We start from the raw sequence: 12590 nt of genomic DNA on the forward strand, positions 1-12590 counted from the left end.
GTCTAGGCCGTCGTGATTCCGTCTTTCTAGACTAGGCAGTACATTGAGTGTCGGAATACCTCCCGAGGTGCCTGGTGCCTAGGTCCGGTACTAGGTCCTAGGTACCTAACTAGTACAATGGTCCCTGACCGAGGGTTCAATAACTGAATTTGTGCTAATTGGTTGGTGATATGCATCAAGGTTCGGTCTTATCGATAAGAACGTCTGATCGCCAAGGCTAAATCACGTGCAAAAACCGGCCTTCGATATTGCATGGTGAGTTCTCCGCATATCTCCGACTACGCATCAATTCTATCGTCATGTATGGTCGCATAATCTCTCCATGGGCCCGGTTTACGCTACCGGGAACCGGTATTCGGCTGCCGGCATCTACAAATGCGAGATGTTTCGAGCCAGGGAAGAGATACTTCTCTCGCAATTCGTTTTTAGGACAAAATGCCTCCGCACCGTTTAATACGCCTCAAGCTCAGAAGCGGAATGCGTCCACACTGTATAATTATCGCACTGTGCTTCTGGCAACTCATTTCTGACGGAGTCTAGGTACTATACTGCGAGTCTTATTCTCGGAACGGTTGCGCTCGCATACGGCTCCGTCCCTCTATATAAAATGGTGCGTATAAATCACCAAGCGTCCGCTTATGCGCAACAGGAGCTGAAGTCTACGGCTATGTAGATTTGCCAACAGACTGGCTGGGGTGGCCAGCCCATCCTCACTCATCGCGGAGGAGACGCCGATACCGCATCTCGTGTGACGCCAGTAACAGACGCTCGTCGACTCCGGATTACGTTCAATGGCTCAGTCTCCGATGTCTTGCCGTGGAAGTTCACGCCTCAACAGCGCGAAGTCCGGGTACTACCTGGTGAAACGGCGCTTGCCTTCTATACTGCGACGAATAAGGGCCCTTCGGATATCATCGGTGTTGCCACATACAGCGTTACGCCGGGCCAGGTTGCCCCGTACTTCAGTAAGATCCAATGTTTCTGCTTTGAAGAGCAGAAATTGAATGCTGGTGAATCTGTCGACATGCCTGTTTTCTTCTACATTGATCCGGACTTCACGAAAGATCCACAAATGAAGGGCATTGACACCATCACACTCTCATACACCTTCTTCAGTAAGGAAGCGGCTGGCCTACAGTATCAACGTGTAAAGGATTGCTGACACAAAACAGAAGCGCGATATGATGACAACGGAGTTCTCAAGCCGGTACCCACGAACTGATTACATAGACTGTTTACTGTTTCCTATCCATCGAAACAGTGGCGCTTGGATTGGCCACATCCTAGCTTTATAGACAAAACCACGTCGAAAGCCTGGTACTCTGAAATGGTGTCGACGATTTGAGGTTTCCTAAGCCGCACAACAATCGTGAAGCGCCAGGTGAAGCTCTGGCGAAATCCCTCGTAACCTTTCTCCATATCGGGAGACTTCTGATCTCACGGGGAAGTTATATCTCCTCTCCAAAAAGAATACCCATATATGTATCATAGCAATGGATATCTGTACATTACATTTTGCTGCGTGGTGGCACCAATTGTAGGCCCTTGCAGTTTTAAAGGATGGAAACTGCCGGGAATGACGATTCAGAGACTCTCTTTTAGTGGCAGCGCTTAAATGGGCGAAGTTTCGTCGCACTATCTATACATTGAGAGGCCAATGATCTATGGAGGTACTCCGTAATATGGTCAGCACCCGTGCACGGACCACCAATTAAGCTCGCGTGTCACGACCCTCCCGACGCGTCTTGCTTTCGATCAAACTAAGCTATCTCTACATTTGTGAGAAGCACTCCATAGCCTCACGCCACCACAGCACATACTAGAGCACTAAAGATGGCTTTGCTAGTAGACAGGCTGCGACCACGCTCGCTCGACGCCCTGTCATACCACCATGAACTCTCCGCGCGGTTGAAGTCACTGGTAATACAACCTAGAGCCAAATTCTCGCTAAGAAAATCCCCAATTGACATTATTATTGTTCCAGGCACAAAGTGGAGATTTCCCCCATCTACTCATGTACGGACCATCGGGCGCAGGCAAAAAAACCCGGACAATTGCAACACTAAAAGAACTGTACGGTGCGGGTGTGGAGAAGATCAAAATCGATGCCCGAGTCTTCCAGACGACGAGTAACCGGAAGCTTGAATTTAACATTGTATCGTCTGTATACCATCTGGAGATCACACCTTCAGATGTCGGAAACTACGATCGTGTCGTCGTACAGGAGCTGCTCAAAGAAATTGCGCAAACACAGCAGGTCGACCTCTCCGCAAAGCAAAGGTTCAAGGTTGTCGTTATCAATGAAGCAGACCATCTGAGCCGTGACGCCCAGGCAGCTCTGAGACGCACTATGGAGAAATACAGTCCCAATCTGAGACTCATTCTGTTGGCCAATAGCACTTCGAATATCATTGCTCCGATTCGTTCCAGAACCCTGCTGGTCAGGGTTGCGGCACCAACGGAAGACCAGATCTGCACTGTGCTCAGCGCTGCGGGCAAGAGGGAAGGCTGGCCGGAGGCGCCTGGACTCAATAAGAGGATAGCGAAGGAGAGTGGACGCAATCTCCGACGCGCGTTACTCATGTTCGAAGCTATTTATGCTCAAAGGTATGATTGTATTGTCTTTCACTCTTGGTTCTAGACTGACCCTATGCTGCCAACAGTGAGAAGGTGACGGAGAACACTCCGATCCCACCTCCGGACTGGGAGGTGCTCATTTCTATTACGGCTGATGAGATTTTGGCTGAACGGTCGCCAGCTCGACTATTACAAGTCCGGGCGCGCTTGTACGATCTCTTGACTCACTGCATACCGCCGACTACTATCCTCAAGGTCTGACTATGAAGGGATAAAGAATGCTCTGGTTCACGCTGACTAGATTTTAGACCCTCACCTTCAAACTCATCGCCAAGGTAGACGATGCGCTGAAGCCCGAAGTGATTAAATGGTCCGCTTTCTACGAGCACAGAGTCACACAAGGGAGCGTAAGAGTCCCAGACCGAACCAACTGCAACCACTCAAGGATACTGACCCGCCTTACAGAAAGTGATCTTCCACCTCGAGGCCTTCATCGCCAAATTCATGCGCATCTATGAAAGGTTCGACTCCTTGACCACATCACAGCCAAGCATGCACACTAACAATCAACACAGTTACCTAATGGGCATGGACTTCTAAACCGTAGAAAAAGAAAAAGACAAATGAGTAATCCACGATTTACGATTGTTCTGTATAATAAGTGACAGCAGCCTTGATTAGAAGGTGCTCATTGCATCGACGGTTTCTGCGGCGGGATACAGATTCTGGTTTTTGATGCGCTCCACTGGCGTTTTTATAGGATATAACAAACTAAGTTGGCGATTTCAGCAAACGAGAACTTCTTGTGCTCCGCTAGGAACCGAGTTCGGGCCTTACGTAGTCTAGAATGTTTGTCGTGAACCCAAGTTCTTCCCCGTGGGGAAAGGGGCGAAGAACGGACATGATGGACTACGTCATACAATTTCTCTATAAATTGGATGGACCAGCCACGGCCGAATTACTTTGTTTTATAAAGTTTGGACCAGTTTTGAATGTACAACCTCAACTGAAATACATCGTGAAGCTCTTCTACTGCATATTATATCTGGTTATGGAGACCATGTCGGATACTAGGCTGATGGATACTGAACCGGGTGGCGAGAGTACCCAGTGCGTTTTCTTTTCTCCCATTTAGGCGGTTTTTGTTTAACTTCTGATCAAGGTATGAATCTATTCGAGAATTTACGGTGACACCGGCGAAACAAACTGGACAGCTAGGTGGTATGTTGGTTCTGCTTGGCGGGAACACCATGTCTCATTTGGAGTGTATTGGAACTGACCAGTCTAAGGAAATGCACCGCATACGAGGAGTGAAATGATGCGTCTCTTGGATCCGGATACTACTTCCACCGCGGAAGATGAGGACGCCGAATGGGCAAGGAGGTTTTCTGGACAAAGTGGTGTCATGGGAGAAGTGGATAAAGGTACAGTTGATGTTTGCTTTCCTTCAATCTAACTCCGTGTATAAGACATCGACACATGTGGGAATAAAACATTCAAGAAAGAACCAAAAGCTGATGATAATATACACAAGACCTGAAGCCCGACACCCAAGACGGCGATGCACAGGCAGCGAGGTGTAGGAGACTGCAGGGATATGGACCTGGTTCCGGCGTCGGAGCTTAGAAATTGCTGCGCGCAGATAATGTAGTTGATATGATCAAATGGAATATAAGCGATTCATTTATTGAGAAGCAGAGGGGCTAGACGATGTCGAACTGGGCGGCGTAGACATGTTTGCCGTGCCCAGGGCTGGGCTCCGGCGGGGGCGCTTAAGGCTCTCCAGAGTCACGCCGTTGCCGAGCTTCGTCAAGCCGACAACAGGGGGATCGCCCTTCTTGCAGAACTCCCAGAGGCCTAGACCGGATTGTGTTGTTAGCATGGAACGGCTTACCGGCCTATTTTTTTCGAGCGAGAGCTGTGCTTACCGGGCAACTTGTGGCCAGCCAATCTGAAAGCTTCCCTTGCGACCTTCTCGTGAATATCGCCCTTCAGTTCAAACACGATTCTGCTGACACCGACCTTGGCCGTCCAGTAGTCGAACTTTCCCTTACCCTTACCCATACGTTGCTCGTTACCCTTGGTGTACACACCAATGTTGGCGCTCACACGCTTGTAGAGCGTATAGTTCATTCCTCTTAACCGTCTTTTAATGGTTTCCTCTGCAATCTTGAGCGACGAAGCCGGCAGTCGGCGGTCGTGGTCCTTCATGCGCAAGCCGTAGTCGCCCCAGACGACCGTTGTACCACGCGAAGAACCGCCAGTCGCAACATGTGGGCGACCCTTGGGGGACTTGGACGTTTCCATGAACTTTGGAGTAAGCCAGTCAAGAGCCGGGGAGGTCGTAGAGAAGCATCGTGATAGCGGAGAGGCCGTAAAAGTTGTGGATAAACCTAATGTTGAGACGGTCAGCTTTCCGGCCCTGCAGAGAAAAATTCTTATGGAAAGAAATCCAACATACAGGTGGGCCGGAAAAGGGCCAATTGAGGCCCCGCGAACATCTTCATCGTGGAGGCCATGGTGAGATCTGATGCCAGGCCCTTTTCGTAGCGAATTAGCGATGTTGGATGAAGACTTCCAGACTATCGGCGTATCTGCAAGTCCGAGTTTCCCCCAGTCCCAACCGGGTAAAACGAGTTGGCGCACGGACCACGCGCGTGTTCCTTATGTAAGCCAATTAAGTCACGTCGGCGACAAAAGAGCTCAAGGCAGCGCGTCGTGTTTTCCGATCTAGTTGCCTATAATGGTCATTTAATTTAAGAGCACCAGGTGCATTGTTTGTTGCTTCAGCTTCGTACTTATCATCGCCAATCCACCACTGATCTGTTCATGGCATGCTTTGAAACTTGTTAAATTCATCATGCCTGCTGATATCAGGAGCTTTTTTGGCGGCAAGCCGAGTAGCAGTCAGGGCTCGAGTGCCTCTCCTGTGAAGCCGCCCGCAAAGAAAGAGGTACACAAGGCTCTGCTGCCACATTCACCTTCCAGCTCCTGCCGTTTAAGCTGTAATCTTGTTGAACCGAACTAATGTGAAGCTTATCTTAGGAACCTGCTGGCAGGAAAAGACGTAAGACCATAAACCGTTCTACTTACTTGCGCCTTCATTAACCGGTCATGTAGGCGGGAGGAAAGTTGTGGATGATAGTGATGATGAGGACGATGTCAAAGCGACCAAGGCGCCAACCCCCAAAGCTAAGGCGTCAACAAAGCCGTATGCATTGCACAACCACCTGCTCATAGCTACGCCTCACCTACTGACCATCTTTATGAAGGAAACCCGATGTACCGCAAGGGGAGGTAACGACCACATCGGACTACTTCGCCTCCAGCAAGAAGAGGGGAAGGCCGACCAAAGCCAGTACTGCGACGCCCACTAAGGAAACCCAGCCTACCAATGACACCATTTTGGAAGAGGTCAATGCCAGCAAATCGCCGCGAGCGAATAAACAGGCCGAGAAGAAGGAGACCCCCAAGCGACCAACGCGCGAATCGAAGAGAAAAGCTACGGTTGTTCTAGACGATGAAGAACTCGGCGGTGATGACATATTTGCAACGGAGTTTGCAAGGCCAGGTAAAGGCGATGATGAATACGTTGAGGGGCACAGCGAAAAGGATAGCGATGTCGAGGAACTTGCAGTGAAACCGGCCACCGCAGCTTCGAGTAGACCTGGACGTAAGAAGCCAGCCTCGAAGTTAGAGTCGGATGATGATGACGACGATGTGGTTATGGAGGATGCCCCAAAACAGCCGAGGAGAGCAACGAAATCGGCAGCTTCACAACCTGGAAGGAAACGGAAATCAGAAGCCCTGGGTAAGGAGGAGGACGATGAACCCCAGGAAAGCCCTAAGAAGGGTAGCTCAAATTCCAAAACGTCGTCAGCAGCTCGTGCGCCTAAGAAACCAAAGGGGTCTCCTTCGAAGAAAGACCAGCCCGAAAGCAAGGAAATTCAGAACATCTTTGACAGTATTCCAACTGTCCGACCACCCTCACCCCCAGCCGAATCTGGCGACAAGAAAAAATTTAACCCTTTCGCCGCGCGAACGCGCTCTCCCGCAGCAGCCGGAACGGTTGAAATGCCGGTCGGGGCTGAAAACTGCCTTGCAGGGTTGTCTTTCGTTTTCACCGGTGTCCTTGACACTTTAGGTCGTGAAGAAGGACAAAACCTAGTGAAACAATATGGTGGCAAAGTTACTGGCGCTCCAAGTTCCAAGACAAGTTATGTTGTCCTCGGAGGTGATGCTGGTCCCAAGAAACTTAAGACGATCAGGGATCATAACCTGAAAACAATTAATGAGGAAGGTCTCTTCGAGCTCATCCGAAGACTGCCAGCCAACGGCGGTGACGGAAAAGCCGCTGAAAAGTATGAAGAAAAGAGGAAGGCCGAAGAAAAGAAAATTCGAGCCATGGCTGCTGAAATTGAGCAGGAAGAGAAGCGCAAAGCGAAGGCTGCTAGTACGACGACAGCTAAGGCGTCTGCGGGATCCCAGACGCCATCGAACTCTCAAGGTCCCAGGCCTGAGGATGAGCTCTGGACTACAAAGTACGCACCAACGTCAATGAACATGATCTGTGGCAATAAAACTGCTGTTGAGAAACTTCAAAGTTGGCTTCGAGATTGGCACAAGAATGCTAAGGGGAACTTCTCGAAACCTGGGAAGGATGGCTCTGGAATCTACCGCGCAGTCATGATCCACGGCCCCCCAGGAATCGGTAAGACGACCGCAGCACATCTTGTGGCGAAACTCGAAGGCTACGATATTGTCGAAACTAATGCCAGTGATACGAGGAGCAAGAAACTCGTTGAAACCGGTCTTTTGGGTGTCTTGGATACAACGTCCCTGCAAGGTTATTTCGCTGCTGATGGCCAGAAGGTGCACAGAGAGAGGAAGAATATGGTATTGATCATGGATGAGGTAGATGGGATGTCGGCTGGTGACCGAGGTGGTGTTGGGGCGTTGGCTGCTATCGCAAAGAAAACTCACATCCCACTTATCCTCATATGTAACGAACGTAGGCTTCCGAAAATGAAGCCCTTCGATCACGTCACGTATGAGGTACCCTTTAGACGTCCGACCGCTGAGCAGATCAGAGCTAGACTTTCAACGATTTGTTTCCGAGAAGGCCTGAAGATCCCGCCCCCTGTTCTCGACAGTCTCATCGAAGGGACGCATGCCGACATTCGTCAAGTTATTAACATGCTGTCGACTGTGAAACTGGATCAACAAAATCTGAACTTTGAGAAGGGGCGGGAGATGTCCAAGGCTTGGGAAAAGCATGTGATCCTGAAGCCCTGGGATATTGTATCGAAAATTCTCAGCGCTCAGATGTTCTCTCCAAGTTCCAAATCGACGTTGAACGACAAGATCGAACTTTATTTCAATGATCACGAGTTCAGCTACTTGATGCTTCAAGAGAACTACTTGAGGACGAGGCCCGCCTTGTCTAGTAATTATCAAGGCAAAGAGCAAAAGTTGAAGTTGCTCGAGTTGGCAGATAACGCCGCGTCAAGCATTAGTGACGGCGACCTGGTCGACAAAATGATCCATGGAACACAGCAGCAATGGAGTCTGATGCCAACGCACGCTGTGTTCAGCTTTGTTCGACCCGCCAGTTTTGCTTACGGCAATATGACCGAGCGAGCAGGTTTCACTAGTTGGCTAGGTCAGAACAGTAAACAAGGTACGTATCCTTCAACCGCTTATATATCTATGTTACTAACAGAATAACTACAGGAAAACTTTGGCGTAGCACCAAGGAAATCCAGGGCCACATGCGTCTTCGTGCCTCTGGGGACCGCGACGAAATCAGACAACAGTATCTACCCCTGATCTGGGACAAGCTTGTTCGTCGGTTGATGACCGATGGAAAAGAAGGTGTTGAGGACGTCATTGATTTCATGGACAGTTATTTCCTCACCCGAGACGACTGGGATGCCCTGGTCGAGCTTGGCCTTGGCCCTATGGATCAATCGATGGTGAAGCTAGATACACAGACGAAAGCGACATTCACACGACTCTATAACCAGCGCTCGCATCCACTTCCCTTCATGAAGGCCAGCAGCGTCACTGCACCAAAGAAGATGCCAAAGGAGAAACCCGATATCGAAGATGCTATCGATGAGTCGGACGATGAAGTGCTCGAGGATGATACCAAAGATGACGATGAAAGTGAAGAACTGGACCTGAAGAAGGACAAATACGTCCGGGTACCAAAGAAATCCGCGGCGAAATCTGGGGCGAAATCTGGAGCGAAGGGCGGCTCAGGCAAAGGAAAGAAGGCTAAGAAGGCCGCCGACGATGATTTTATTGATGACGACGAGAAGCCGAAGAAAGGGAGAGGTCGAAAGGCTAAGACGTAGGACGTTTCACTCTCTCATTGTGGACGTCTGGGGAGATAAATCTCTCTTTCCTTCTGAAAATCGCAATGAGAGGAATGGGCGATATCTGTAATGGTTATTAGTTAGGTACTTGTATTATACTGAACGACGACTATGTTGAACCAAAAACCACTATCATTCTGTGCCAATAATTTAGCAATTGATCTAAATAATCCAAACAAATAATCTACGGAGGATCGGCGGCGCTTTATCTACATCCATGTTTCTTGGCTGATCTGCGGAGATTGTCTTGGGAGAACCCGCAATTTGCTGCTCTTCCTCCGCTACTCAGTACTAAACCTCCACCAACTCCCTCCACGACCTTACTCTCTCTTTCTTATTATAGCTTCCCTTTACTCTACATCGGGCTGGTCCTGGTTGAGAACGAACCTTCATTTGATCCCTCTGTTGCTGACCACGTTCAGCGCATCTATTCACTCTCAACGCAGTAGTTAGAATCATGCCCAGATGAGCACCACCAGCGACTTTACGGTGTCTGCCTTAAATCTTCAATATTCCTGATCGCTACCAGAGTTCGATATCTATAACCTCTCAACATTTACTCAAAACCGTGGGAAGATGTCTCTCCTTCACAATGAAGAGTACGTCGAGTGGTGTGCACCTCGCATCTGCTCCCGCCACTTTCCCCGCGATCGCCCTTTCATACCAAGAATCCAGTACTAAAAGAATGGTAGTTTTACGATATGGCAACTGCGCACCTCTTATCTATCCACGATAAAAGACGGAATAGGCGACAGACTCATCAACGTGAACAACTCGGTTCTCAATACTCCTGGATTTCGCGCGGCGGGCTGGTCGTCAGCTTCCACAAACCCCAGCGCACAAAGCGTAGCGGCCCATATTCGTCGGACATATTCCCCTCCGATTCCCACCACCGCTGCAGTTACCTCGGAGTATTATCAACTGGGTGTCTCCCGGGATGCGACCGAAGCCCAGAGACTTGGTTTGGGGGAGGATGGCGAGGAAGATGAAGGGGGCATGGTGACGGGCAAAAGCTCTACGGAGGTGATAGGACGCCGGCCTCATGGACGCGCTGGGAAAAGAACCCATCGAAAGGAGCGGCAGCAAAACGATTCTTATAAACAAAGGGATGCGGAAGAGGATGACAGCAGTGATCTGAGTGATGAGAGCGACGATGATGTGGATAGTCAAAGGTTGGTCTAGTGATTTGAAGTCTTTCTATTCTCAGATTGCATTCCGGTACTAATACGTTGCAGAGCTTCCCAGCAGATCAAATTTCCTAAACTGCCAATACGGACACGAGCCGGATCCTCTCCAATACGGTCAATAGATCGTCAAGAAGGTCCACAAGTTATGGTCACTTCTCCTTCTCACCCCACGATGGGCATGCATTACCGCACGGGATCGCTAGGAACCGCTGTCAGTGTGAATGAGCGGCCACGGCGAGATACAACTACTACCGCCAGCAGCGACATGTCGTCAGACAATGAAATGGGCTCTTTGGCCTCACGGAAGCAGATTCAGTTTTCTGGTCAGGATCAGGTTATAGAGTTGGCTAGTCACAGACGCAGGGGAGCTGGTAATAGGAATCTCGGAGGATTAGATGAGCATCCAGAGGATTCAGGAGCTGAGTCCGAGGACTCGGCACTTTCATCGGACTTCGATGCCACGGCTGGTTCTGCATCGCTCCTGGTAGGCGTCGGTATCACTGGCAGCTTGGATTCATCGTCACCTATGATGATGCACAAACTGCCGAATGGAACAGGACCTCAAACGGCATCTCCCAGGAAGACCAAAACACCGGCTCCCGAATTGCATGACTTACCTCCGCCGCGGCCTATTAGTACAGTACAACCTATTAGTCTGCTGTCAAAGGCACTCAACGCGCGCAAACGCGCCCCGACCAATCCAGTCGAGAAATTTGCGGTGCTCTCGGGCAAAGGCCTTAATGATGCATTGAATATTAAGTTGTACTTACCATTTTCTTCTGACCCGGAAGAGCCAATCGACCTTCCTATTGCACGGGAATCTAAACTCGCGGAGCAACCAGCTCCCGTCACTGTTGTTGAGGCGATCGGTTTAGCGCTCTGGCGATACTCGGAAGAAGGCCGCCAACCGGCCATTGAACGTAACAAGTTGACAGTTAACCGGTGGGCGCTTCGAATGGTGGAAGACGGTGAAGTGGAATACGACTTTCCCGCGTTAGGACGAGCGTCACAGATTACGGATTTTACGTCGAATAACAATCGAGCAGCTGGGGCACGCGGTCGAGGCCGAGGGAAGCAGTACGATGAATTTGCCCTGGTGGAGGCCTCCGATGGTGAATTTGAAGAAAATGAGCGCCAGTTCCCCACGGAGAGCCAAGCAGTTGCTCCGGAGGACACCAATGATGCAGCTTCCGCTCTCAATGTTCCCTCCCCCCAACCAGTTTCTCAAAACAAAGCGCCTCGACCCAATCCGATCTTAGGACAACCGTTTTCGTCGGCCCTGAATGACAATACGCTCACACCGGCCGATCGGCCGGCGGTGCCAACGTCGCATGCCACGCCGCGCCTGGGGGTCTCCAAGACCCTGAAGATCCGGTTCGTCAATATCGAGGGCTCTACGCAAGTCACTACTCTCAGCACGTCCACTGACAGCTACATCGCGGAGATCTTGGATTCGGTTTGCAAACGTTGGGGCTTGGATAAGGGGAATTACCTCCTGAAGGTCATGGGATCCAATACGATCGCGCCTTTGGACCGCACGGTCGAAGCCCTGGGGAACCTGACCGAGCTGGATCTCGTGCGCCGGCGCTTCGGGCCTCAGTCTTTGACTGGCTCTCCGGGCAGCTCATCCCCCAATGCACCGCTTCAAATTGACAGCGGCACCGTGCCGTCGAGCAAGAAAGGGAAGAAGAGTGGGCCGCGCATGTTACATCCGCTGGCGCAGCAGCAGGACCTCACTGGGGGCTACTACCGCCGGTACCACGTGTTCCGCAAGCAATCCATGTCTTTCACCGCCTCGAACCACAAGATCCTCACGTTTGACAATGACTACATGCACATCATGCCGGGGGATACTGCGAAGACGGGATCGAACACCAAGACCCGGTCGATTAGTTTCAACGACGTTGTTGGATGCAAGGTGAGCCGTCGCCATCCCAAGAACTTCCGGGTGGTTGTGCTTCGCGGCAACGATGCGAACGAGCAGAAGCGATATGACTTTGAGGCGCGGAACGCACTGGAGGCGGTGGAGATTGTGGATGAGATTAAGAAGAACATGGCGCATTATCGGATTTAGCTTCCCCCCCCATTCATTTGGGGATCTCTGAGGACGATGTCGAGACGATTGATATTGCGAAACGATATATCATTTGCTGCATAGGGACAGACAATACCCAAGACACGCAAGTTCTAGACATGCCGGCGTAACCTTTCGTAGCTCCTTCATAATGCATACCCCGCATGCTAAACGGCGACATTCCATATTAAGTATCTTGTGCATATCTGACTTATTTCATACGGAGTACTTAGTTTGACACTACTCCAGCTCCGACGAACCTTAGTAATGCTACATATTACTACTAGTAGGAGATACTAGGTCATTTTGAGGAAACGGCCGAGAAGGGAAATCTCCGAAGAGCGAGCGGGGCGTTCCGCCGATCCACTTGTT

At 50.4% G+C, this 12590-nt stretch overlaps 4 protein-coding genes across 4 annotated transcripts; 3 read left to right on the forward strand and 1 right to left on the reverse strand.

Moving 5' to 3' along the window:
- Positions 1 to 848: 848 nt before the first annotated feature.
- Positions 849 to 3177, forward strand: ANOM_006853 (replication factor C subunit 5; the record flags this gene model as incomplete). The annotated part of the gene is made up of 8 exons (XM_015552109.1): positions 849 to 1115; positions 1173 to 1503; positions 1814 to 1920; positions 1985 to 2607; positions 2664 to 2832; positions 2886 to 2984; positions 3043 to 3098; positions 3153 to 3177. Exons 2-8 carry the CDS (start codon positions 1494 to 1496, stop codon positions 3175 to 3177), a joined length of 1089 nt encoding a protein of 362 aa, XP_015405301.1. The 5' UTR covers positions 849 to 1115; positions 1173 to 1493.
- Positions 3178 to 4261: 1084 nt separating this feature from the next.
- ANOM_006854 (mitochondrial 54S ribosomal protein uL16m) lies at positions 4262 to 5140 on the reverse strand (the record flags this gene model as incomplete). The annotated part of the gene is made up of 3 exons (XM_015552110.1): positions 4262 to 4434; positions 4506 to 4970; positions 5039 to 5140. Coding segments are annotated over 3 exons (714 nt in total), but the record flags the coding sequence as incomplete, so codon positions are not given.
- A 297-nt stretch (positions 5141 to 5437) lies between these two features.
- On the forward strand, positions 5438 to 8936 carry ANOM_006855 (replication factor C subunit 1; the record flags this gene model as incomplete). The annotated part of the gene is made up of 5 exons (XM_015552111.1): positions 5438 to 5530; positions 5623 to 5644; positions 5698 to 5788; positions 5850 to 8257; positions 8311 to 8936. The coding sequence occupies 5 exons, from the start codon at positions 5438 to 5440 to the stop codon at positions 8934 to 8936; spliced, it is 3240 nt and encodes a 1079-aa protein (XP_015405306.1).
- Positions 8937 to 9415: 479 nt separating this feature from the next.
- ANOM_006856 (Sin1 family protein) lies at positions 9416 to 12218 on the forward strand (the record flags this gene model as incomplete). Its single annotated transcript, XM_015552112.1, has 3 exons — positions 9416 to 9556; positions 9650 to 10129; positions 10193 to 12218. Exons 1-3 carry the CDS (start codon positions 9534 to 9536, stop codon positions 12216 to 12218), a joined length of 2529 nt encoding a protein of 842 aa, XP_015405304.1. The 5' UTR covers positions 9416 to 9533.
- Between the last annotated feature and the right edge of the window lie 372 nt (positions 12219 to 12590).

The sequence above is a fragment of the Aspergillus nomiae genome, assembly GCF_001204775.2.
Source record: "Aspergillus nomiae NRRL 13137 chromosome Unknown contig00211, whole genome shotgun sequence".
Lineage (NCBI taxonomy): Eukaryota > Fungi > Ascomycota > Eurotiomycetes > Eurotiales > Aspergillaceae > Aspergillus > Aspergillus nomiae.